General features: G+C 31.7%; 3 protein-coding genes across 12 annotated transcripts; 1 reads left to right on the plus strand and 2 right to left on the minus strand.

Annotated features, from left to right (window-relative positions):
* Nucleotides 1-1,138: 1,138 nt before the first annotated feature.
* On the minus strand, nucleotides 1,139-21,021 carry LOC120342882 (uncharacterized). Of its 2 annotated transcripts, none has more exons than XM_078110382.1 (6): nucleotides 20,911-21,021; nucleotides 20,489-20,508; nucleotides 19,988-20,089; nucleotides 19,746-19,847; nucleotides 1,846-1,947; nucleotides 1,139-1,274 (listed from the first exon to the last, which is right to left on the minus strand). In XM_078110382.1, the coding sequence occupies exons 1-6, from the start codon at nucleotides 20,970-20,972 to the stop codon at nucleotides 1,270-1,272; spliced, it is 393 nt and encodes a 130-aa protein (XP_077966508.1). In that variant the 5' UTR covers nucleotides 20,973-21,021; the 3' UTR covers nucleotides 1,139-1,269. The 2 variants fall into 2 exon arrangements, with proteins under 2 accessions (XP_077966508.1, XP_077966507.1); XM_078110381.1 differs by lacking the exons at nucleotides 19,746-19,847; nucleotides 19,988-20,089; nucleotides 20,489-20,508; nucleotides 20,911-21,021 and adding exons at nucleotides 2,088-2,189; nucleotides 2,330-2,431; nucleotides 2,828-2,847; nucleotides 3,251-3,387.
* Nucleotides 5,225-26,771, plus strand: LOC120342869 (uncharacterized). 9 transcript variants are annotated; one of them, XM_078110365.1, is made up of 12 exons: nucleotides 5,225-5,352; nucleotides 5,756-5,775; nucleotides 6,173-6,277; nucleotides 6,497-6,601; nucleotides 6,791-6,895; nucleotides 7,087-7,191; nucleotides 7,383-7,487; nucleotides 7,679-7,783; nucleotides 25,464-25,568; nucleotides 25,759-25,863; nucleotides 26,054-26,158; nucleotides 26,621-26,771. In XM_078110365.1, exons 1-12 carry the CDS (start codon nucleotides 5,291-5,293, stop codon nucleotides 26,638-26,640), a joined length of 1,047 nt encoding a protein of 348 aa, XP_077966491.1. In that variant the 5' UTR covers nucleotides 5,225-5,290; the 3' UTR covers nucleotides 26,641-26,771. The 9 variants fall into 9 exon arrangements, with proteins under 9 accessions (XP_077966491.1, XP_077966492.1, XP_077966498.1 ...); XM_078110366.1 differs by having other exon boundaries at nucleotides 26,636-26,771; XM_078110372.1 differs by lacking the exon at nucleotides 26,054-26,158 and having other exon boundaries at nucleotides 26,636-26,771.
* LOC120342881 (uncharacterized) lies at nucleotides 10,395-12,281 on the minus strand. Its single transcript, XM_078111270.1, has 6 exons — nucleotides 12,159-12,281; nucleotides 11,829-11,959; nucleotides 11,652-11,734; nucleotides 11,409-11,462; nucleotides 11,249-11,332; nucleotides 10,395-10,673 (listed from the first exon to the last, which is right to left on the minus strand). The coding sequence occupies exons 1-6, from the start codon at nucleotides 12,255-12,257 to the stop codon at nucleotides 10,516-10,518; spliced, it is 609 nt and encodes a 202-aa protein (XP_077967396.1). The 5' UTR covers nucleotides 12,258-12,281; the 3' UTR covers nucleotides 10,395-10,515.
* Nucleotides 26,772-26,817: the final 46 nt, after the last annotated feature.

Raw genomic sequence — 26,817 nt, forward strand, 5'->3', positions numbered from 1 at the left:
ATATTTGATATATGGCGGAGTATTGGTAAATGCTGAAAACGGCGACAATGGGAAAACGAGTCGTCGTCATCAAGATGAATCTATCATTATTGCAAACTGTGTGATATTCATTACTGAATTTTGAATCAACAGCCTAACTTTGGTTCCCCGCCGCTTCCCTTCATCAATCAAATTATGTTCTTTGCTTTTTGGCATAAATTTTGCATTTGTATCTGTTTATTTGTATGACTGTTTGGGAAATATAAACTTGACTATGACTACACAAATATATCAAGCCATATTAAGCAATAATTCTCATTGCCACGCCAATTTTGCACCACGACTAATATTAAATATTTACACGAATATGAGAACGAAAAGCAATAAATTGTGAAACCTCGACGATTTTAGTATATTAATAATGATAATCTTTAAGGCATTGGGTACTATACTACTCCGATTTGCTTGTTCGAAACTACGCATTCCGTCATTGATATTTTAAGTTTCTTGATGTATAGCAGGATTTGATTGTCCATAATTGTCTATCTATAATACGTCTGGAATTGAAACATCGTTTTCTACGAGTAGTGAGCTAATATACGGATCAAAATGTAGATAGCAAACGATAAAAAATAGTTTCAGTGTGTTTACGTGGCGAAGCAACGATGCGAAATGCACTGCTGGCAAATATCCTTCCAGTATTTCTATGTCAGCTTCACGAGGTTTAGTGAATGATGCAGGATATTTCAAAGGAAAAATACTCGTTTTTTTAAATACAGATGGTTGGTTCTTAATATTTGATCAGCTGCTCGTTTATAGAGTTGCTTGCTAGGCGGATAAATAATATTGGTAACTAAGCAAGCTATTAGTGTAATGTTTTCGGATCATAAAATTTGCAGTTTTTCACAATGAACCCACCAATATAGGATGCGAAAATGTAGCAGATGTTGCAAATGCACAATGAGCCAAACCAAAAACGTTAAAGACTCGCAGATAGATCACTGACATAGTGTTGAATATACAGCAACATCATAAAGTTTTATCATTTACTTCAGTTGTACAAACAGTTCACAGAATTGTTCGTATAGTAAGCGGTTTATTTTATGTTTATGTCCTAATATCTTTCTTGGAATCCATCGACCAAAATTTTACAAACGTACATGCTTTGTTGTAATTTATTCTGAATAATTAGGTTAGATTTCACAAGAAAAAATATGTAAATCAAAATCGGAAGTAGACACGGGTCATCATCGAATCGTCATCTGTATTTTCAAATTTGCTCGATAAGACTTAACCTGCCGAAGAAAAACTAATGAAGTCAAATAATACTTATGCGCTAAATAATATTTTTAGAGAAGATTGTAACAAAGATACAAAATATTCCAATACAGAAATAAAGACAACAAGGCGAGTGAAGAATTGCAGAATAAAACATCCGCTTTGTTTGTCTTTACTATATTTACGGTATTTTTGAAATTTACTCAATATTAAAATCAAAAATATCAAATATTAAATTACTTTGAACTAGGTTATTTAGATAACGGTATTGATAATTTGGGATGGGTATAATCAGTAACAATTACATCCAGACAAATATAATTAAAATTTCAAATCTTCCAATTGAACAATATCATTCTAGTATTTCATCAACTTTAAAAATAAATATCAGTCATCAATAGATCAAAATAATTTTAATGTTAATAATAATGTTTAATTTTACTAAAGTATGTACGTTGTTTTCTTTGTTTTGAATCCAATATTTTTTTTTCAGATAGGTTACTCATGTAACTTATGAATAATATAGAATATAGGTAATGCTTTGATTCAACTTCTGCTTTCATTTATTAGACAACATATCCGCCTCACCTCTCTGTACTGCTCGAACAATTTCCTCCACTATAGGAATCCACCAGAATCTTTCCTGATCTTTGTTGTCAAATGTTTTTAAAACTTCATCAGATTGGTCACCTGAAATATTTACGGAGAATTTTAAATTTTCTATAGCTTCAATTAAATACTTTCATCTCGTATTTTCATATTTCTGAAAATTTCGAATTATATAAAACAAAATATATCGGATTTTTAATAAAACGAATTATTGGCTTTACCTCTCTCTACTGCGTTAACAATTTTTGCCACTAAAGGAATCCACCAGAATCTTTCCTGATCTTTGTTGTCAAATGTTTTTGACGCTTCATCAGATTGATCACCTGCAATAATTACAGAAAATTTTAAATTTTATATGGCTTCAATTAAATACTTTCATCTCGTATTTTCATATTTCTGAAAATTTCGAATTATATAAAACAAAATATATCGGATTTTTAATAAAACGAATTATTGGCTTTACCTCTCTCTACTGCGTTAACAATTTTTACCACTAAAGGAATCCACCAAAATCTTTCATGATCTTTGTTATCAACGGTTTTCGAGGATTTCCCAGATTGGTTACCTGCAATAATTACAAAGAATTTCAAATTTGATATAGCTTCAAATTTAAAATAAGATTATTTATTTTTCGATTTCGTTTTTTTTTTTGATAAAATTTAAATCATATAAAATCAATACATGAAAATTTGTGATGCATTTATCAACAACTGAATCGGATGGAGATTTAGATACAATAATGTGATTTACAGGGTTGTTGAGTTTTTTTCGACATTTGGGATTTTAAAAATATATCATATATCATTCTGGAATTGTTCGTCAGCATTTAAAAATTTTCGATAAAGATTTAGTGAAAATACAGGTTCAAATGTTATACCGACCAAATTCCAGAAATAGTTACCAAATGTGTTGGCAAATGATTGGGAAATGCTCACGTAATAATTAGATAAATTGAACTTACGAGATTCAAGAGACTTTGCCCTGTAAAAATAAATGTAGACTATATTATAGCTTTCCGTAACTTATCAATCCGGAAATTGTTAGAACATTTTATAATTGAGCTCGTTTGGAATCATTGAAAAATACATGCATCATTTTTTATACGCAAAGTTATATTTGAGTTAAGATCAAACATGGATCAATATTAAACAGTGGAATTGATGATATTGATAAATAATTTCGAAATTGGATAAATACTCTCGTCTATCTTGGTATTTTATTCCTGAATGAAATCTTCAACTTTTTCATGTTGCCAGAAAAAAGTTCTCAACAAAAATTAATTTAAAGTACATTGATAGAATTACGTTGTGTTGTTTAGTTCATATAAAAATTCAAATGTATCAGATGAAATGAAAATCAAACACGGCGATGAGGTAAAACTAACCTGGTTAATCCAAAACTGCAGATTATCATGGCCAAAACAAATACCGCAATTTTTCCAGACATTTTTCCTTCTTGTTCTTTTCTGTTGGAAGTTGACTGAATTTGAAACAAAATTCGACTGTATAGAAAGTTTGAAGCAAGCGCATTTTATACACTTTACCTTTCCGTCTGTAAACAGATGTTTTATTGAAATATAACACGCAATAAAAAACTTATGTTGTTCCATAAGGTGATTTTTTTGGAATAAATTACTGATAATATCCGGATAAATAAATATTAATTACTTTTCTAATTATTAAGAATCGGATCCATCTGTATCAGTTTCGCAATATTCTATAGTATTTGATTTGTAATGTAGAGGCTGGTTAAAAGCTCAAATTGTTTTGGTCTCATATTTTCTTTTCGTTAGAAATTGTTCTCATTTATGTTCTCATTGCTCTCGTGTGATTGTTGCCTTTCTTGAACATTTGAAAAAAAACGTAAATCAAGGAATTAAATGGGAAACTAGTTTTTTAATTAATGAAATATCAATTATAGTATCAATGAAATTTTAGTTTAACTCTTACTGCACTTCTTACTGCATTGAATACAATTTACGGAAGGATGCGACTGTTGAATCGAGGCGGAAATTATTATGCGTTGTCGTCTAATACTTAGAAATAATAACGAAAATGAAAGTTCAATATGGCGTTTCTAAAGTTCTTAGCAAACTGTTTTATAACGATTGAATGCACAATTTTTTTTTGTTGTATATATTTATATGCAAAAAATACAACTGACTTGTTATTGTTAAAGCCTTTCGGCATTTCATATTCATTGGAATCCATGTTTTCAAATAATCCACTAGTCTTCTTCTTTTTATTGACGAACATAAAATTTCGAATGTTGGCAGTAAAAAGGATCGCCATTCATGTTAAGGGGTGTAAATTGAAAACTTTGACATCGTTCCACTTCGTCTTAAAATGAACAATTAAATTCCGAGGCGAACTTGGCTAACCCAGACAGTCCCCGAACTCGTAATAGAACTAAAATTAGGAAAATCGTAATAAAATTATGGCCTAATCCTAACCTGGTACACACACTACGGGTGCCCGTCCCTACCCAAAACATGAAACGTTTTGATTAAAGAAAAATTGCAAACGATTAACGCCGATACCGGTTACCATGTTACTTCCTAAAATAAAACTCGGTGTATAATTATTATCTTAAGCTGTTATTTGCTCGATTTCTCACTTTTACCTTTATTCATTCATGTGCAACTCAATCCAAAAAACGGTTGGTATTATTTAGGTTTATTCATTATATAATCAACATATATATATATATATAATAAATGTATATAATACAAAATTGGTCATTGATTGCATGATTATAAAACAGTTTTCTTGGGAATCTAGAAACGCCATATTGAATTTCCATTTTCAATTATTTCTCTGAATATAAACTAAACGGCAACCCATATTAATTTCCGCCTTGATTCAAAAGTCGCATCCTTCCGTGAATTGTATTCAATTGTAGTAAGTGTAGTAAGAAATCAACTAAAATTTTATCGATACTATAATTAATATTTCATTGATCAAACAATTGATTTTTGTTTTTAATTTTTTGACTTGCGTTTTTGAAATATACAAGAATTGCAACAATTACACAAATCGTGAATATTCTTTAAAGTCAGCGTAAAGTAAGATCAATTCCTAACGAAATGAAAACATTAGGCCAAAACAATTTAAGCTGCTAATCAGCCTCTACATTACGAATCAAATTCATTAGAATATTGCGAAACTGATACAGCTGGATTCGAGTCTTAATAATTAGTAAAGTAATTATTATTTATTCATCCGGATATCATCTGTAATTTATTCCAAAAAATTCACCTTATGGAACAACATAAGCTTTTTATTGCGTGTTATATTTCAATAAAACATCTGTTTACAGACGGAAAGGTAAAGTGTATAAAATGCGCTTGCTTCAAACTTTCTATACAGTCGAATTTTGTTTCAAATTCAGTCAACTTCCAACAGAGAAGAACAAGGAAGAAAAAATGTCTGGAAAAATTGCAGTACTCGTTCTGGCCATGATAATCTGCAGTTTTGGATTGACCAGGTTAGTTTTACCTCATCGCCGCGTTCTGTTTTCATTCAATCTGATACATTTCAATTTTTATATGAACTAAACAATACAGGTTTATTCTAGCAATGTACTTTAAATTAGTTTTTGTTGAGAAACTTTTTTCTGGCCACATGAAAAAGTTGAAGATTTTATTTAGGAATAAAATGCTAAGATAAACGAGAGTATTTATCCACTATCGAAATTATTTTTAAATTTCGTTAATTCCACTGTTTATTATTGATTCATGTTTGATCTTAATTCAAATACAACTTTGCGTATAAAAAAAGATGCATGTCTTTCTCAATGATTCCAAACGAGCTCAATTATAAATGTTCTAACAATTTCCGGATTGATAAGTTACAGAAAGCTATAATAAAGTCTACATTTCTTTTCACAGGGCAAAGTCTCTTGAATCTCGTAAGTTCATTTATCTTCTTTATTACGTGAGCATTTCTCAAACATTTGCCAACACATTTGGTAACTAATTCTGGAATTTGGTCGGTATGACATTTGAACCTGTATTTTCACTAAAACTTTTATTCGAATCGAAAAATTTTAAATGCAGACGAACAATTCCAGAATGATATATGATATCTTTCTAAAATCCCAAATGCCGAAAAAAACTCAACAAACCTGTAAATCACATTATTGTATCTCAATCTCCATCCGATTTAGTTGTTAGTAAATGCATCACAAATTTCCACTTTCCATTTTATATAATTCAGATTTTATCAACAACAACATACAACAAATAAATAAAATTGTTTTGAATTTGAAGCTATATCGGGTTTGATATTCTTTGTAATCATTGCAGGTGACCAATCTGAAAAATCCTCGAAAACCTTGGACAACAAAGATCAGAAAAAAATTTTCTGGTGGATTCCTATCGTGAAAGAAATTGTTCATGCAATAGAGAGAGGCAACGGAAATATTTTATTTTATATGATAAAAACCAAATTTAAAATCAATTTCATTCATTTACGATATTTTGTTTGTTTGGGGGACGAGTTGGAAAACACACTAAATTTTTATATTTTATCCCATATGGTTCAGAATATTTCAAAAATATCTGAAATTACGAGATTAACGTATTTCATTGAAGATATATAAAATTTAAAATTCTTCGTAATTATTGCAGGTGACCAATCTGAAGAAGTCTCAAAAAACTTTGATAACAATGATCAGGAAAAAATTTTCTGGTGGGTTCCTATCGTGAAAGAAATTGTTCAAGCAGTAAAGAGAGGTAAGGAAAACATTTGTTTTATTGATGAAAAACCAAATTTTAACTAAAATTGTTTGTTTAAATCAGGGATAAGTTCAGAACACTAAATTTTTATATTTTGTTCCATTTGGTTCCAAATTTTCAAAAGTTTGAAAAACGAGATGAAAATATTCAATTGAAGCTATATCAAATTATCTGTAATTATTGCAGGTGACCAATCTGAAGATGCTTCGAAAACATTTGACAACAAAGATCAGGAAAAATTTGTGTGGTGGATTCCTTTAGTGGAAGAAATTGTTCAAGCAGTAAAGAGAGGTAAGGAAAACATTTGTTTTATTGACAAAAAAACCAAATTTTAACTAAAATTGTTTGTTTAAATCAGGGATAAGTTCAAAACACTAAATTTTTATATTTTGTTCCATTTGGTTCCAAATTTTCAAAAGTTTGAAAAAACGAGATGAAAATATTCAATTGAAGCTATATCAAATTATCTGTAATTATTGCAGGTGACCAATCTGAAGATGCTTCAAAAACATTTGACAACAAAGATCAGGAAAAAATTTTCTGGTGGGTTCCTATCGTGAAAGAAATTGTTCAAGCAGTAAAGAGAGGTAAGGAAAACATTTGTTTTATTGATAAAAAAAACAAATTTTAACTAAAATTGTTTGTTTAAATCAGGGATAAGTTCAAAACACTAAATTTTTATATTCTGTTCCATTTGGTTCCAAATTTTCAAAAGTTTGAAAAAACGAGATGAAAATATTCAATTGAAGCTATATCAAATTATCTGTAATTATTGCAGGTGACCAATCTGAAGATGGTTCAAAAACATTTGACAACAAAGATCAGGAAAAAATTTTCTGGTGGGTTCCTATCGTGAAAGAAATTGTTCAAGCAGTAAAGAGAGGTAAGGAAAACATTTGTTTTATTGATAAAAAAAACAAATTTTAACTAAAATTGTTTGTTTAAATCAGGGATAAGTTCAAAACACCAAATTTTTATATTTTGTTCCATTTGGTTCCAAATTTTCAAAAGTTTGAAAAACCGAGATGAAAATATTCAATTGAAGCTATATCAAATTATCTTTGATTATTGCAGGTGACCAATCTGAAGATGCTTCGAAAACATTTGACAACAAAGATCAGGAAAAATTTGTGTGGTGGATTCCTTTAGTAGAAGAAATTGTTCAAGCAGTAAAGAGAGGTAAAGAAAATATTTTCCCAAATGAAAGCAGAAGTTGAAACAAAACAATATCATATTATTCATAAATTACATGAGTAACCTATCTGAACATTTTTTGATTCAATGTGAAGCACATGAATGACAAATGACTTTTGAAGTTGATAAAATACTAAAATTAAATTGTTCATTTGAAAAGTTTGAAATTTCAAGTATATTTGTCTGGATGTAATTGTTACTGATTATACTTATCCTAAACTACAAATACGGTATCCGAATTACTCAGTCTAAAGTAACTTGATTTTTGATACCGTGAAATTCAATTATAACAGTTGAAACTTAATCATAGTAAAGACAAACAAAGCGGTTGTTTCATTCTGTATTTGTCTCGTCTTTATTTCCTTACTAAATATTTAACATTTTTTGTACAATCGTCAATATAGATGATATTAAACGCAGATGTATCATTTGATTTCATTAGTTTTCTCTTTTGCAGGTTAAGTCTTATCCAGCAAATTTGAAAATACAGATGACGATTCGATGATGACCCGTGTCTACTTCCGATTTTGATTTACATTTTCTCGTGTGAAATTTAACCTAATTATTCAGAATAAATTACATCAAAGCATGGACGTTTGTAAAATTTTGGAACATACATGCAATAAACCGCTTACTATACGAACAAATCTATGAACGGTTTGTACAGGCTGAAGCAAATCGTATAACTTTATGATGCAACTGTATATGTTGCAACACTATATCAGTGATCGTTCTGCCAGTCATTAACGTATCTGGGTTTGCTTATTGTGCATTCGCAGCATCTGCTGCCTCAAAAATTTTCGCATCAATTATTGGTTGAATTTTGAAATCAAGGTGCAGGGAACATTAAGATAGTTTTGTAACGACGTAACTTACATTATTGACTTGCTTAGTTACCAATATTATCTATTCGCCTAGCAAGCGACTCTATAGACGAGCGACTGATCAAATATTAGGAATCTACCATCTGTATTTAAAAAAAAAACGAGTATTTTTTCCTTGGAATATCCTGCATCATTCACTAAACCTCGTGGAGCTGACATAGAAATAATAAATCGTTTTTGTTGCAATACTGGAAGTATATTTGCCAACAATGCATTTCGTACCGTTGCTCCGCCACGCAAACACACTGAAACTATTTCTTTTCGTTTGCTATATACATTTGGATCGGTATTAGCTTACTACTCGTAGAAAACGATGTTTCAATTCCAGTCGTATTAAAAATAGACAATTATGGACAATCGAATCCTGCTATGCACCAAGAAACATGAAATATCAACGATAATATCGGTCGGAAACCGAAGACTTATCGAAAAAAAGGAACTATCTCCTAATATCTACTTATCTATCTGTTAATATTGTTCTGTTCATATCATAATAACTCATCATAAGCTGAATATGACGACTTCGTCATATTTTGTGCGAAATAAATATGATTTTACAGTCAATTGCAAAACTATCTCCATCGTGGCAGGCCGGAAGCTTTTACAAATTTGAACCAGGACGCCTCCAATAACTGATTGCGATATTGTATAGATCTTGAAGATCTTTTATTTCAAACAATGATGAAATCAATTTCAAGAAAATTTTTTTTTGTGTGATTATGCATCCTGTTTCAGACGCACAATCGAGCCCAATCTTGAATACATTTTTATTAATGTCATACGACCCCCAAAATTTACCCAATATACAATAATTATATACCATTGGAAAGGTATTTTAGAGTACTATACGCTAGATGTCACTGGAGGACCGTAAACTAAAACACTTCTTTCAAGAGGTCTCTCATAACGTCAAAAAATAACAAAAATATTTACACTCTCTCATTCTATCAGCTGTTGGACGTTTATAGCTATTGTAAAGCTGAAATGTAACTATACAGTTGACTGCACATTGGTTTTCTCTTTCATATGATACTAAACGCTTTTCCATAGCGCGCGTTGTTCAAGCGTTTTGGAAATTTTCCGTTTGAGAAGTCACCACATCGAATCAGGCCAGGCTAAGCTTGATAGATCGATCGGTTGTTTGTTTGTGCTTTATCGCGTTGAAAGCTTTTGTGAGTCATAATAAAACATTTATTATGAATCATAAAAGCTTATAATCGTCAGACAAGGAGAATTAGCGAGATAAAACGCCTAACTTTTTTTCGGTGAGGCAGCTGCGATCAAACGACTCGATATTTTTATAACTTCCTGACGTTGTGAGATGTCCACTCTCCTATGTTATGTAGCATATAAAATGACCTTCAAAATAAGACCTTATCATACTAGCTTTTGTTATTGGTTAGCGCGCAACGCCAAGGTTTATGGAATCATTTTCTTGTTGTGCGACGTTTTTATATCGCAGCGGGAAGTACACGCGTGATATGTAAGCGAAATTTTATCACTTCTAAATGTCATATAAGGTTCATTCTCATATCGTTGTGTGGGGAATAAGATTTTCTTTCAAGCAAGACCATAACAAACATTCCAGACCTCATGGTATACACACAGCATTGCAAAACGTCTGAAACGTCGCGCATGCGTCAAACCGGGAGGATTAGGTTTTAAGAAGAAACGGTTTGAATGTTCCCACCTGATATGTCAAGAATCAAATTTTTGATAAATCACAAGAAATTTTATACTTGTATAATCGGTGTTTTTGTTTTATAAAGATTTAAGACCACTTCTGAATAATTACAAACAAGACGACATTTCACAAAAATGCTAATACTATTGTTAACCCAACAAATAGTCTGACGGAACCAGATCTCCACATCCGAAGGTAGTTAACGTCGCTGCGTCGATTCCTTGTTCAGTTGCAAACGACGTCAACTTGGAAATCTCCTCGCCAGATAACGAAGGAGTCCGGGTGAAACATTGCAAAATTTTCTGACCTGCAAACACAGTAAGATAACTATTGTAAACGGCATTCCTTCATAATTTCCGTTCTCTAAATTACAGACGGAAATATTAATACCAGCGGTTTGTGGGTTAGGGCAAAGTCAAACTAATTATCCTGACAGAGTACGCCCGTCCGGAAACCAATCGAAGAAATTCTATCTGCAGTGATTGACTAAAACTGTTCACAAAAATTTTTGCAAATGAGAAAGGGAATGTAATCGCTTGGACGAAAAAAAGTATTCGGTCTATAAGAATAATAACTTAATAAGTATAAGATAATTGTAAGATATTTCTTTCTTGTGGGCCCCGGCGGCGCGTATTTTCGAGGTATTTAATAGCGTAAAGTCTAATTGGGCAGCTTCAGCTAAAATATTATCATATCATTCGCTAAATTTTCACGTTGATTCTGTTCATTTGGAGTTTCGAGTTTTATACATTGTATAGGCGGATATTGGATGTTATTGTGCAGTGGCTAAACTTCTTTCCGGACAAGAAGCTACTGATATGCGATCGTACACATATTTATTGTAGTGAATAAATTTTATTTCAATGTTTACGATTTTCTTACCATCGCTTGCAGACGACAGCACACAGAGATAGGTCTCGTAGTTTGTATAGAAGCGATGTCGATGAGAATGATACCATTGTTTATCTGCGAACAAATAAAAGATCGAATATGTTAAAGAAAATTAGACGTCTTCTAATAACAACGTTATGAAAACCAGAACCTTGGACTTGAGAGGATTCAATATTGATGCCTGATCTTCTTTGTGATTGACCATCTAAAAATAATTTTTCAAAAAAGTATTGATGAAATTTATGGTATTGTGGATTGAAAAATTCATAATCTTTCTTGTTAATGGGGGCGCAATGGTTTGCAACACTTCGAAATAAAACGATAATTGAATGGGATATTTTGTTCTTGTGTGATGACATCATAACCATCTCATTAAAATTGCGGCGAGACTCACCCGTTTGTGAATATATCCAATAATAACCCAAAGAGTCCCGCCTCACATCATCGATGATTGAAACATGAGCATCTAATTTGTTCCTTTTAGAAATACGAACTGTTAGCATTCAGTTACTTTTTACACTCTATTGAAGCACAATTTTTAGATAAATAAATCCTTCGCAAATAAGCTTACTTGGGATATTTGTATAAGTAAACATTCATATCGTTCTCTGTTGTATTGAAAGGTACCATGAGGTGACATCCCCACAAAACATTCCAGTCCCAGGTATTTACACCAAGTGTGAGATACCATACTCCGCATAACTAAAAGTAAGAGATTTTAGTACAAATAGCTTTGAGTGTCAGAATTTCAAGCCATAGTGCGTTTAATTGTGTTGTTTTAATTGCCGAGGTAACATTCGAAATTAAGTCTGGGTTATTCTTACTTGTTATTGATGTTACAAAAACAAACAGAACTTGATTACAATTGTAGTTAATACGACAACATAAAATAACAGCTTACACGTTTCAAGTCGATTTCTTTTCCTGAATATATTTTTCGACTCCGCGCGATTGTTAAAAGCACAAGAATCACGAAAACAGAACCAAATCTACACTTCATCGTTTTAACAGCATCAAATCTTGAGTGAGGGATAGGCTTAAGGAACAATAAGCTATATTGTGTATATAATGTCTGCAATAGAAATATCAATAGAGGCTAAGTGCATAATTCGTGTCGCAATGCTGTTTCCTGTTTCCTGTGCATACTCTGGATTGGCTCGGTGGTGTGGCGCATCGTGCTAAGCGTGGAAATCGCTTGTCTCAGCATCTGAAAACTCTGCGTGGGTTCACAGGTTCGAATACCGGGAGAAATAATTTTGTGCGGGAGGATTGCCAGATTCCTGGCCGCCTCCGTTGGATGGTTCACGCAAACGCTGGTAGATTACAGTCCTCCGCCATCAAGCCCATCCATGCACAGAAAACAAAATAATTGGCTTACCGATCCCATTCCCGCGACATGTACTGGTAACCGGAGGATAGACTGTGATTGGCCATATGAATAAGTGGTATTATTGTCTTCCCTCGTCCTCTAAATAAATATGTAAATCCTATTCAATGGATGAATACTCCTGCTGGTATCTTAGGTCTTCCTGCAGTATGACAGCAGGAGCATGGCATTTATTCTTGATAATTCATTAAATTTTAGCTACTCTACACAGCATACACTTGCAATGCTGCCTGCCTCGAGAAATGGATAATGCTCTTGGATAATGAATTTCAGTATAACTCGCATTGACTACCATCACTACGGCTTACAAGACTAAATTTGAATATTTCTCTACTAATTTTATGTTGAAAGGTTTGTAAACGCTTTATTAAAAACCCGATCCGGATCTCTTGTGACGTGTTGATAAGTTTTTCCCTGCTTCAATATAGCTTCGAAGGTCATTCATGAATTCGGATCAGAACATAGAATCTTCAATAAACATGTAATTTATGTTTTAAATCACCCATTGACATCTGCGTCATCTTTACTAAACTTTGCTCTAGTTAATTGATGTGAATACCCACATGTCATGTCGGTCTCACAATATATATTCATGTAGATCATGTTTAAAGTTTGGTGTCAAAAGAATATTTTGGACAAATACGGTATTGATTTTCGGACAAGAAACGACGTTCTGATAATAGCTATCCAGTGATCCGTTTTGACCAATACTAAACGGTGTATTAGGTAATGATGGGCAGTGGTAATTAATGGTTATTAGGCATGACGTCACATGGTATCGTTTCGAATGCTTCAAAATAATTTTCTGTTCGGCGCATCTGGGTTATTCGGGCTTATTCCTGAGGCATATATATTTCAAGTATTATACCTACGTAACGTACCTTCGAATCTCAAGAGTGACGGGGCACTGAACGAGCAAATTGCTGAACCCCTCGTCTTTGCAAGGTGGTTCACATAAGGGCTTGCCGTTTTTCGGCTTCCTCCACAGCCACAGCTTGAGAGTGCATGCACAACACGCTAGTTATTGAGCTAGGTATTACTTTTAATATTTTAAATACAAAAGAATATAAAATGTGTAAAGCATTTGTTTAAAAACATATCTTGTTACGCAAGCTCTATATTGTTGCAATATAATATACTTTATAACTAGTCTTCTAGGGAAATCTAATTTCAGGATCAATTATACTGAAAAATAAGAATGCAAAGGAACTTAACTTGCGCCACGCGATCTACTGGTTAAACAATGTTTTTGTCGCAATACCTGCAAACAGCCATCCTGCAGTGAGTTTTACCTCTCCTTGTATCAAGTTTTTGCGATATAGAGGCCATAACCAACTGAACACCTTAATACATTTTATTTATTTCTAAATTTCGCATGAAATCTGATATTTCGTCTAAAATTTCGCTGTATTATTTTATCCATGGGAACACTGGCTGTCCGGTTTGATCTGTAAATTATTTCTACGCGAAACTCGGAATTTTTTGTGGGTACCGGTGGCGTCAAAGGTAAATACTGCTTCGCTCTGGTTAACGTGTCCATATATTTGAGCACAGCTCTTTTGTCTTATTAAAAGTGAAAATCTCGCTACACGGGAATCTAGCAGGTCACAACTCCAACACGTGATGGGGTGGTTCGACACGAGCATTGCGCTTCAGGTTAAGCATGCGTGAATAGGATTTACAATTTGCATAATTATCTCGGGGGAAAGAAAAGACGATAAGACGACTTAATAATACGGCGAATCTATCGTCCGGTTACCAGTCCATGTCGCCGGTATGGGATCAGTGGGCCAGTTTTTTTGTTTTGTTTTCTGTGCATGGTTGGGCTTGGTGGTCGAGTAAAGCCGTAATTTTCTAGCGATTGCGTGAACCATCCTACAACGACGGCCAAGAGTCTAGCAATCCTCTCGCACATAATTATCTTCCCCGGGATTCGAACCAACGGAATCATTGAGGGTAATCAGGTAATGTGTCAAGCGTATTTTCACGCTTAGCACAATGCGCCACACCGCCCAGCCAATCTACATGCGCAGCAAAAAGAGTAAACAGCATTGAGACATGAATTATACAGTTCCCCTCTAATGATTTTCGACTTTACTATCGATTCCCGACAGCATATACACAATATAGCTTATTGTTCCTTAAGCCTATTCCTCACTCAAGATTTGAGGATGGTAAAACGATGAAGTGTAGATTTGGTTCTGTTTTCGTGATTCTTGTGCTTTTAACATTCGCGCGGAGTCGAAAGATATATTCAGGAAAAAACATCGACTTGAAACGTGTAAGCTGGTATTTTATGTCAACGATGAACTACAATTGTAATCAAATTCCGTTTTTTTATAACATCAACAACAAACAAGATTAACCCAGGCGTAACTTGTAGAAGAGTATGGTATCTCACACTTGGTGTAAATTACTGGGATTGGAATGATTATGGGGATGTCACCTTGTTGTACCTTTCAATACAACAGAGTACAATATTATTGTGTACTTATACGAATTTCGTACAAAGTGAGCTGTTTTGCGAAGTAACTATTATTGGTGTTAATACAAAATGTAACTGAATGCTAACAGTTCGTATTTCTAAAAGGAACAAATTAGATGCTCATGTTTCAAAAATCGATGATGTGAGGCGGGATTCTTTGGGTTATTATCGGATAAATTATCGGATATCGGAGTTTTACAAGTTTAATGAGATTTCTACGAGACCAAAATATCTCATTTAATTATCGTTTTATTTCGGGATGTTGAAAACCATTGCGCTCTCATTAAAGAGAAAAATTACAATTCGTTCACGCCATCAATACCATCAATTTCAGCAAAACTTCAAAATATCTTTTTCCTAGATGGTCAATGGGAGAACAACAAATTGTTCAGCAAACGAAGAGAGTCAGGCATCATTACTAAATCCTCTCAAGTCTAAGATTTTGATATTAAGAATATTGTTCTTGGAAGAAGTCTAGTTTTCTTTAACATATTCGAGCTTTTGTTTGTTCGCAGATGATCCATGGTTTATTTCTCATCGACATCGCTGTTATACAGGCCTATCTCTGTATGCTGTCGTCTACAAGCGATGGTAAGAAAATCATAAAACATTGCCTTAAATACATTTATTCGCTTGTTCTTCGCCTCCTTTATGTGTACGATAACACCATGGCACTATAATCTCCAATATTCGCTTACAAAATATATTCAAAAACTGCAAATGAACAATTTAAATGCGAGCTGTATTGTAAACAGTTATAGCAGAGCAGCACGACAAGAAAAGAAAATGTAGACACTCAAAAGTTTAACATCAAACTCAAGGACCTAGGATCATATTGGTTTACAACGTAACTTAATTGTTTTATTCGTTATCTTATCCATATACACCGATAGTTTCTTTGTCCCGCGATTGTTTTAACATTTTTATTCCCGAAAATCTTTGTTAGCAATTTCATTCAATCTCTTTAGATTCGGTTTTTCGTCGAATAGATCCCGATCGATGGCACTCTGAAACATAAACTGCTGGTAGTTGTATTTCCGCTTGAAATTCAAAGCACAAAAATTATAAATAAATATCGTTTATAACAATTCTCTTACTGTGTTTGCAGATCCGAAACTTCTGCTGCAATGTTTTACCCGGACGCCATCTTTATCTGGTGAAAAGATTTCCGAGTTGACGTTGTTTGCAACCAATCAAGGAATCGACCCAGCGACATCAACTACCTGCTGATGTGATGGTGTTAATCTTGACATGCCGTAATGATGATAAATTCAGAGCGGGCTTAGATCCTTATAACACAGAACTTCCGGATATATATGTATAAAAATAATTGTGATTTTATCTAAATTTTATATATTAGTTGAGATTACTCAAATAGTTTCTTCCTAATGCATAATCATACAAAAAATTATTTTCAAATAAAATAAGTTCGAACTTAATACTACCGCAGGTATTGGGGGCTTTCTGATTTAAATCCCGACCGTCCCGACCTATTTTTTGATTGTTCCTATATCATATAAGTATAAGAAGACATAATATAGGACAGGAAAACAAACCACTGATCCGCGGTTTTTAAAATGCTCTGTTAAGTCAAGATTTAAAACAGGAAAAATCATTCATAATGCATTCACACAATATTTGATTTACTATTTCGGTATATTATTACGCATCAGCTACTGGCAATAGTTCTGTCATCAAGTTTAAGTCATGAAAATACGAATGAGCTGTTGAAAACCCTTCTTGGTCCTACATATTCATGCGAATTCATGTTTTCACATTGAATTTACATTAAATCCATCAACATTCTTCTTTTTGCTGATGAATATAAAATAGGTGACGTTTTCAGTAAAAAGGTTTGTCATTTCCGATATAAAATGAATAAAAATCGGTAATGATCTTGTGCAATATTATTTTAATCATAACGTTTTTTATTGTGAAAATGGAGGGGGATGTTTAGTGAAGTTGTGCAGGAGCGAAATATCGATTTTTTTTACTTCTTCCGACATAACTCAATATCTGAATTTAACGACAATGTTAGCTATTACTGATTTGTTCACAGATAGTCTCATTTTGATACATCGGATATATCAACACATTTCTTTAGAAACACCATGAGTTGTAAAAAATGTTGTAAGATATTGTTCAGGAATACTTTGCTGTTTCTGGGGGTTAGAATTTCATTTTGAAACGAAATGGAACGATGTCAAACTTTTTAATTTGTACCCAATATTAGGGATGACGATCTGTCCTACTGCCAACGTTAGACATTTTATGTTCATCATTAAAAGGAAGAATACTGGTGGATTTTTGAAAAATCATATTTAAAAACATGGATACCAATGAATATGAAAGGCTTTAACAATAACAACTCGGTAGTATTTCTGCATAAACCTATATAATGCAAACGTATGCATTAATTGAAATATTATATCACAGTTTTCTTGGAAATTTAAAAACGCCATATTGAACTTTCATTTTCGTCAATATTTCTGAGTATAAATTTGACCGCAACCCAAGATAATTTCCGCCTTGATTCAACTGTAGCATCCTTCGGTGAATTGTAATCAATGGTAGTGCATATAATGCAAGGAGTCTGTAGCAGAAGTGAAGATAAATATCCTAGGATATTCAAGAGACTTGCTGCATACTGCAATTATATCTCAGAAACGTTTCTGACCTTGTGCAGCGGTTCTCTTGAATCACTTATATACATTTGATATATGGCGGAGTATTGGTAAATGCTGAAAACGGCGACAATGGGAAAACGAGTCGTCGTCATCAAGATGAATCTATCATTATTGCAAACTGTGTGATATTCATTACTGAATTTCGAATCAACAGCCTAACTTTGGTTCCCCGCCGCTTCCCTTCATCAATCAAATTATGTTCTTTGCCTTTTGGCATAAATTTTGCATTTATATCTGTTTATTTGTATGACTGTTTGGGAAAAATAAACTTGACTATGACTACACAAATATATCAAGCCATATTAAGCAATAATTTTCATTGCCACACCAATTTTGCACCACGACTAATATTAAATATTCACACGAATATGAGAACGGAAAGCAATAAATTGTGCAACATCGACGATTTTAGAATATTATTAATGATAATCTTTTAGGCATTGGGTACTATCCTTCTCCGATTTGATTGTTCGAAACTACGCATTCCGTCATTGATATTTTAAGTTTCTTGATGCATAGCAGGATTCGATTGACCATAATTGTCTATCTATATTACGTCTGGAATTGAAACATCGTTTTCTACGAGTAGTGAGCTAATATACGGATCAAAATGTATATAGCAAACGATAAGAAATAGTTTCAGTGTGTTTACGTGGCGAAGCAACGATGCGAAATGCACTGCTGGCAAATATCCTTCCAGTATTTCTATGTCAGCTTCACGAGGTTTAGTGAATGATGCATGATATTTCAAAGAAAAAATACTCGTTTTTTTTAAAATACAGATAGTTGGTTCTTAATATTTGATCAGCTGCTCGTTTATAGAGTTGCTTGTTAGGCGGGTAAACAATATTGGTAACTAAGCAAGCTATTCGTGTAATGTTTTCGGATCATAAAATTTGCAGTTTTTCACAATGAACCCACCAATATAGGATGCGAAAATGTAGCAGATGTTGCAAATGCACAATGAGCCAAACCAAAAACGTTTAAGACTCGCAGATAGATCACTGACATAGTGTTGAAATATATACAGCAACATCATAAAGTTTTATCATTTACTTCAGTCTGTATAAACAGTTCACAGAATTGTTCGTATAGTAAGCGGTTTATTGTATGTTTATGTCCTAATATCTTTCTTGGAATCCATCGATCAAAATTTTACAAACGTACATGCTTTGATGTAATTTATTCAGAATAATTAGGTTAGATTTCACACGAGAAAATATGTAAATCAAAATCGGAAGTAGACACGGGTCATCATTGAATCGTCATCTGTATTTTCAAATTTGCTCGATAAGACTTAACCTGCCGAAGAAAAACTAATGAAGTCAAATAATACTTATGCGCTAAATGATATTTTTAGAGAAGATTGTAACGAAGATACAAAATATTCCAATACAGAAATAAAGACAACAAGGCGAGTGAAGAATTGCAGAATAAAACATCCGCTTTGTTTGTCTTTACTATATTTACGGTATTTTTGAAATTTACTCAATATTAAAATCAAAAATATCAAATATTAAATTACTTTGAACTAGGTTATTTAGATAACGGTATTGATAATTTGGGATAAGTATAACCAGTAACAATTACATCCAGACAAATATAATTAAAATTTCAAATCTTCCAATTGAACAATATCATTCTAGTATTTCATCAACTTTAAAAGTAATATATCAGTCATCAATAGATCAAAATAATTTTACTGTTAACATTTTATGAAAGTATGTATTTTGTTTTCTGTGAAATACATTAGATTGAACTATGATGATGAATTGATCAGTTTAACTGCTCTTACAATTGTACCAGCGATGTTTCTTAAAATATTTTTTTTCAGATAGGTTACTCATGTAACTTATGAATAATATAGAATATAGGTAATGCTTTGATTCAACTTCTGCTTTCATTTATAAGACAACATATCCGCCTCACCTCTCTTTACTGCTCGAACAATTTCCTCCACTATAGGAATCCACCAGAATCTTTCCTGATCTTTGTCGTCAAATGTTTTTGACGCTTCATCAGATTGATCACCTGCAATAATTACAGAAAATTTTAAATTTTATATGGCTTCAATTCAATACTTTCATCTCGTATTTTCAAATTTCTGAAAATTTCGAATTATATAAAACAAAATATATCGGATTTTTAATAAAACGAATTATTGGCTTTACCTCTCTCTACTGCGTTAACAATTTTTGCCACTAAAGGAATCCACCAAAATCTTTCATGATCTTTGTTATCAACGGTTTTCGAGGATTTCCCAGATTGGTTACCTGCAATAATTACAAAGAATTTCAAATTTGATATAGCTTCAAATTTAAAATAAGATTATTTATTTTTCATTTTCCTTTTTTTTTTTTTGATAAAATTTAAATCATATAAAATCAATACGTGAAAATTTGTGATGCATTTATCAACAACTGAATCGGATGGAGATTTAGATACAATAATGTGATTTACAGAGTTGTTGAGTTTTTTTCGACATTTGGGATTTTAAAAATATATCATATATCATTCTGGAATTGTTCGTCAGCATTTAAAAATTTTCGATAAAGATTTAGTGAAAATACAGGTTCAAATGTTATACCGACCAAATTCCAGAAATAGTTACCAAATGAGTAGGCAAATGATTGAGAAATGCTCACGTAATAAATAAGATAAATTGAACTTACGAGATTCAAGAGACTTTGCCCTGTAAAAATAAATGCAGACTTTATTATAGCTTTCCGTAACTTATCAATCTGGAAATTGTTAGAACATTTTATAATTGAGCTCGTTTGGAATCATTGAAAAATACATGCATCCTTTTTTATACGCAAAGCTATATTTGAGTTAAGATTAAACATGGATCAATAATAAACAGTGGAATCGACGATATTGATAAATAATTTCGAAATTGGATAAATACTCTCGTCTATCTTGGTATTTTATTCCTGAATGAAATCTTCAACTTTTTCATGTTGCCAGAAAAAAGTTCAAACAAAAATTAATTTAAAGTACATTGATAGAATTACGTTGTGTTGTTTAGTTCATATAAAAATTCAAATGTATCAGATGGAATGAAAATCAAACACGGCGATGAGGTAAAACTAACCTGGTTAATCCAAAACTGCAGATCATCATGGCTAAAACTAACATTGCAATTTTTCCAGACATTTTTCCTTCTTGTTCTTTTCTGTTGGAAGTTGACTGAATTTGAAACAAAATTCGACTGTATAGAAAGTTTGAAGCAAGCGCATTTTATACACTTTACCTTTCCGTCTGTAAACAGATGTTTTATTGAAATATAACACGCAATAAAAAGCTTATGTTGTTCCATAAGGTGATTTTTTTGGAATAAATTACAGATGATATCCGGATAAATAAATATTAATTACTTTTCTAATTATTAAGAATCGGATCCACATGTATCAGTTTCGCAATATTCTATAGTATTTGATTTGTAATGTAGAGGCTGGTTAGAAGCTCAAATTGTTTTGGTCTCATATTTTCTTTTCGTTAGAAATTGTTCTCATTTTATGTTCTCATTGCTCTCGTGTGATTGTTGCCTTTCTTGTACATTTGAAAAAAAACGTAAATCAAGGAATTAAATAGGAAACTAGTTTTTTAATTAATGAAATATCAATTATAGTATCAATGAAATTTTAGTTTACTTCTTACTGCACTTATTACTGCATTGAATACAATTTACGGAAGGATGCGACTGTTGAATCGAGGCGGAAATTATTATGCGTTGTCGTCTAATACTCAGAAATAATAACGAAAATGAAAGTTCAATATGGCGTTTCTAAATTTCCAAGCAAACTGTTTTATAACGATTCAATGCACAATTTTTTTTTTGTTATATATATTTATATGCAAAAAATACAACTGATGTGTTATTGTTAAAGCCTTTCGGCATTTCATATTCATTGGAATCCATGTTTTCAAATATGATTTTTCAAATAATCCACTAGTCTTCTTCTTTTTATTGACGAACATAAAATTTCGAATGTTGGCAGTAAAAAGGATCGCCATTCATGTTAAGGGGTGTAAATTGAAAACTTTGACATCGTTCCACTTCGTCCTAAAATGAACAATTAAATTCCGAGGCTAACCTGGCTAACCCAGACAGTCCCCGAACTCGTAATAGAACTAAAATTAGGAAAATCGTAATAAAATTATGGCCTAATCCTAACCTGGTACACACACTACGGGTGCCCCGTCCCTAACAAAACATGAAACATTTTGATTAAAGAAAAATTGCAAACGATTAACGCCGATACCGGTTACCATGTTACTTCCTAAAATAAAACTCGGTGTATAATTATTATCTTAAGCTGTTATTTGCTCGATTTCTCACTTTTACCTTTATTCATTCATGTGCAACTCAATCCAAAAAACGGTTGGTATTATTTAGGTTTATTTATTATATAATCAATATATATATATAATAAATTTATATAATACAAAATTGGTCATTGATTGAATAATAATAAAACAGTTTTCTTGGAAATCTAGAAACGCCATATTGAATTTCTATTTTCAATTATTTCTCTGAATATAAACTAAACGGCAACCCATATTAATTTCCGCCTTGATTCAAAAGTCGCATCCTTCCGTGAATTGTATTCAATTGTAGTAAGTGTAGTAAGAAATCAACTAAAATTTTATCGATACTATAATTAATATTTCATTGATCAAACAATCGATTTCTGTTTTAATTTTTTGACTTACGTTTTTTAAATATACAAGAATTGCATCAATTACACAAAACGTGAATATTCTTTAAAGTCAGCGTAAAGTAAGGACAATTCCTAACGAAACGAAAACATTAGGCCAAAACAATTTAAGCTGCTAATCAGCCTCTACATTACAAATCAAATTTATTAGAATATTGCGAAACTGATACAGCTGGATCCGAGTCTTAATAATTAGAAAATTAATTAATATTTATTCATCCGGATATCATCTGTAATTTATTCCAAAAAATTCACCTTATGGAACAACATAAGCTTTTTATTGCGTGTTATATTTCAATAAAACATCTGTTTACAGACGGAAAGGTAAAGTGTATAAAATGCGCTTGCTTCAAACTTTCTATACAGTCGAATTTTGTTTCAAATTCAGTCAACTTCCAACAGAGAAGAACAAGGAAGAAAAAATGTCTGGAAAAATTGCAGTACTCGTTCTGGCCATGATAATCTGCAGTTTTGGATTAACCAGGTTAGTTTTACCTCATCGCCGCGTTCTGTTTTCATTCAATCTGATACATTTCAATTTTTATATGAACTAAACAATACAGGTTTATTCTAGCAATGTACTTTAAATTAGTTTTTGTTGAGAAACTTTTTTCTGGCAACATGAAAAAGTTGAAGATTTTATTCAGGAATAAAATGCCAAGATAGACGGAGTATTTAGATAGATAGAGTATTTATCCACTATCGAAATTATTTTTAAATTTCGTTAATTCCATTGTTTATTATTGATTCATGTTTGATCCTAATTCAAATACAACTTTGCGTATAAAAATGATGCATGTCTTTCTCAATGATTCCAAACGAGCTCAATTATAAAATGTTCTAACAATTTCCGGATTGATAAGTTACGGAAAGCTTTAATATAGTCTACATTTATTTTTACAGGGCAAAGTCTCTTGAATCTCGTAAGTTCAATTCATCTAATTTATTACGTGAGCATTTCTCAAACATTTGCCAACTCATTTGGTAACTATTTCTGGAATTTGGTCGGTATGCCATTTGAACCTGTATTTTCACTAAAACTTTTATTCGAATCGAAAAATTTTAAATGCAGACGAACAATTCCAGAATGATATATGATATTTTTCTAAATCCCAAATGCCGAAAAAACTCAACAACCCTGTAAATCACATTATTGTATCTCAAACTCCATCCGATTCAGTTGTTAGTGCACCACAAATTTTCACGTTTTATTTTATATAATTCAGTTTTAATCAATTATTTTATTTTATAGGATAAAAACCGAATTTAAAAGCAATTTCATTCATTTACGATATTTTGTTTGTTTGGGGGACGAGTTGGAAAACACACTAAATTTTTATATTTTATCCCATATGGTTCGGAATATTTCAAAAATATCTGAAAATACGAGATGAAAGTATTTCATTGAAGATATATAAAATTTAAAATTCTTTGTAATTATTGCAGGTGACCAATCTGAAGAAGTCTCAAAAAACTTTGATAACAATGATCAAGAAAAAATTTTCTGGTGGGTTCCTATCGTGAAAGAAATTGTTCAAGCAGTAAAGAGAGGTAAGGAAAACATTTGTTTTATTGATAAAAAACCAAATTTTATCTAAAATTGTTTGTTTAAATCAGGGATAAGTGCAAAACACTAAATTTTTATATTTTGTTCCATTTGGTTCCAAATTTTCAAAAGTTTGAAAAAACGAGATGAAAATATTCAATTGAAGCTATATCAAATTATCTGTAAATATTGCAGGTGACCAATCTGAAGATGCTTCAAAAACATTTGACAACAAAGATCAGGAAAAAATTTTCTGGTGGGTTCCTATCGTGAAAGAAATTGTTCAAGCAGTAAAGAGAGGTAAGGAAAACATTTGTTTTATTGATAAAAAAAACAAATTTTAACTAAAATTGTTTGTTTAAATCAGGGATAAGTTCAAAACACTAAATTTTTATATTTTGTTCCATTTGGTTCCAAATTTTCAAAAGTTTGAAAAAACGAGATGAAAATATTCAATTGAAGCTATATCAAATTATCTGTAATTATTGCAGGTGACCAATCTGAAGATGCTTCAAAAACATTTGACAACAAAGATCAGGAAAAAATTTTCTGGTGGGTTCCTATCGTGAAAGAAATTGTTCAAGCAGTACAGAGAGGTAAGGAAAACATTTGTTTTATTGATAAAAAACCAAATTTTATCTAAAATTGTTTGTTTAAATCAGGGATAAGTGCAAAACACTAAATTTTTATATTTTGTTCCATTTGGTTCCAAATTTTCAAAAGTTTGAAAAAACGAGATGAAAATATTCAATTGAAGCTATATCAAATTATCTGTAAATATTGCAGGTGACCAATCTGAAGATGCTTCAAAAACATTTGACAACAAAGATCAGGAAAAAATTTTCTGGTGGGTTCCTATCGTGAAAGAAATTGTTCAAGCAGTAAAGAGAGGTAAGGAAAACATTTGTTTTATTGATAAAAAAAAACAAATTTTAACTAAAATTGTTTGTTTAAATCAGGGATAAGTTCAAAACACTAAATTTTTATATTTTGTTCCATTTGGTTCCAAATTTTCAAAAGTTTGAAAAAACGAGATGAAAATATTCAATTGAAGCTATATCAAATTATCTGTAATTATTGCAGGTGACCAATCTGAAGATGCTTCAAAAACATTTGACAACAAAGATCAGGAAAAAATTTTCTGGTGGGTTCCTATCGTGAAAGAAATTGTTCAAGCAGTAAAGAGAGGTAAGGAAAACATTTGTTTTATTGATAAAAAAAAACAAATTTTAACTAAAATTGTTTGTTTAAATCAGGGATAAGTTCAAAACACTAAATTTTTATATTTTGTTCCATTTGGTTCCAAATTCTCAAAAGTTTGAAAAACCGAGATGAAAATATTCAATTGAAGCTATATCAAATTATCTGTTAAAATTGCAGGTGACCAATCTGAAGATGCTTCAAAAACATTTGACAACAAAGATCAGGAAAAATTCGTTTGGTGGATTCCTTTAGTGGAAGAAATTGTTCAAGCAGTAAAGAGAGGTAAGGAAAACATTTGTTTTGTTGATAAAAAAACAAATTTTAACTAAAATTGTTTGTTTAAATCAGGGATAAGTTCAAAACACTAAATTTTTATATTTTGTTCCATTTGGTTCCAAATTTTCAAAAGTTTGAAAAACCGAGATGAAAATATTCAATTGAAGCTATATCAAATTATCTGTTATTATTGCAGGTGACCAATCTGAAGATGCTTCAAAAACATTTGACAACAAAGATCAGGAAAAATTCGTTTGGTGGATTCCTTTAGTGGAAGAAATTGTTCAAGCAGTAAAGAGAGGTAAGGAAAACATTTGTTTTGTTGATAAAAAAACAAATTTCAACTAAAATTGTTTGTTTAAATCAGGGATAAGTTCAAAACACTAAATTTTTATATTTTGTTCCATTTGGTTCCAAATTTTCAAAAGTTTGAAAAACCGAGATGAAAATATTCAATTGAAGCTATATCAAATTATCTGTTATTATTGCAGGTGACCAATCTGAAGATGCTTCGAAAACATTTGACAACAAAGATCAGGAAAAATTCGTGTGGTGGATTCCTTTAGTAGAAGAAATTGTTCAAGCAGTAAAGAGAGGTAAAGAAAATATTTTCCCAAATGAAAGCAGAAGTTGAAACAAAACAATATCATATTATTCATAAATTACATGAGTAACCTATCTGAACATTTTTTGCTTCAATGTGAAGCACATGAATGACAAATGACTTTTGAAGTTGATAAAATACTAAAATTAAATTGTTCATTTGAAAAGTTTGAAATTTCAAGTATATTTGTCTGGATGTAATTGTTACTGATTATACTTATCCTAAACTACAAATACGGTATCCGAATTACTCAGTCTAAAGTAACTTGATTTTTGATACCGTGAAATTCAATTATAACAGTTGAAACTTAATCATAGTAAAGACAAACAAAGCGGTTGTTTCATTCTGTATTTGTCTCGTCTTTATTTCCTTTATATACTAAATATTTAATATTTTTTGTACAATCGTCAATATAGATGATATTAAACGCAGATGTATCATTTGATTTCAATAGTTTTCTCATTTGCAGGTTAAGTCTTATCCAGCAAATTTGAAAATACAGATGACGATTCGATGATGACCCGTGTCTACTTCCGATTTTGATTTACATATTTTCTCGTGTGAAATTTAACCTAATTATTCAGAATAAATTACATCAAAGCATGGACGTTTGTAACATTTTGGAACATACAACATATATATATATATATA

This window comes from Styela clava, chromosome 3, assembly GCF_964204865.1.
Source record: "Styela clava chromosome 3, kaStyClav1.hap1.2, whole genome shotgun sequence".
NCBI lineage: Eukaryota > Metazoa > Chordata > Ascidiacea > Stolidobranchia > Styelidae > Styela > Styela clava.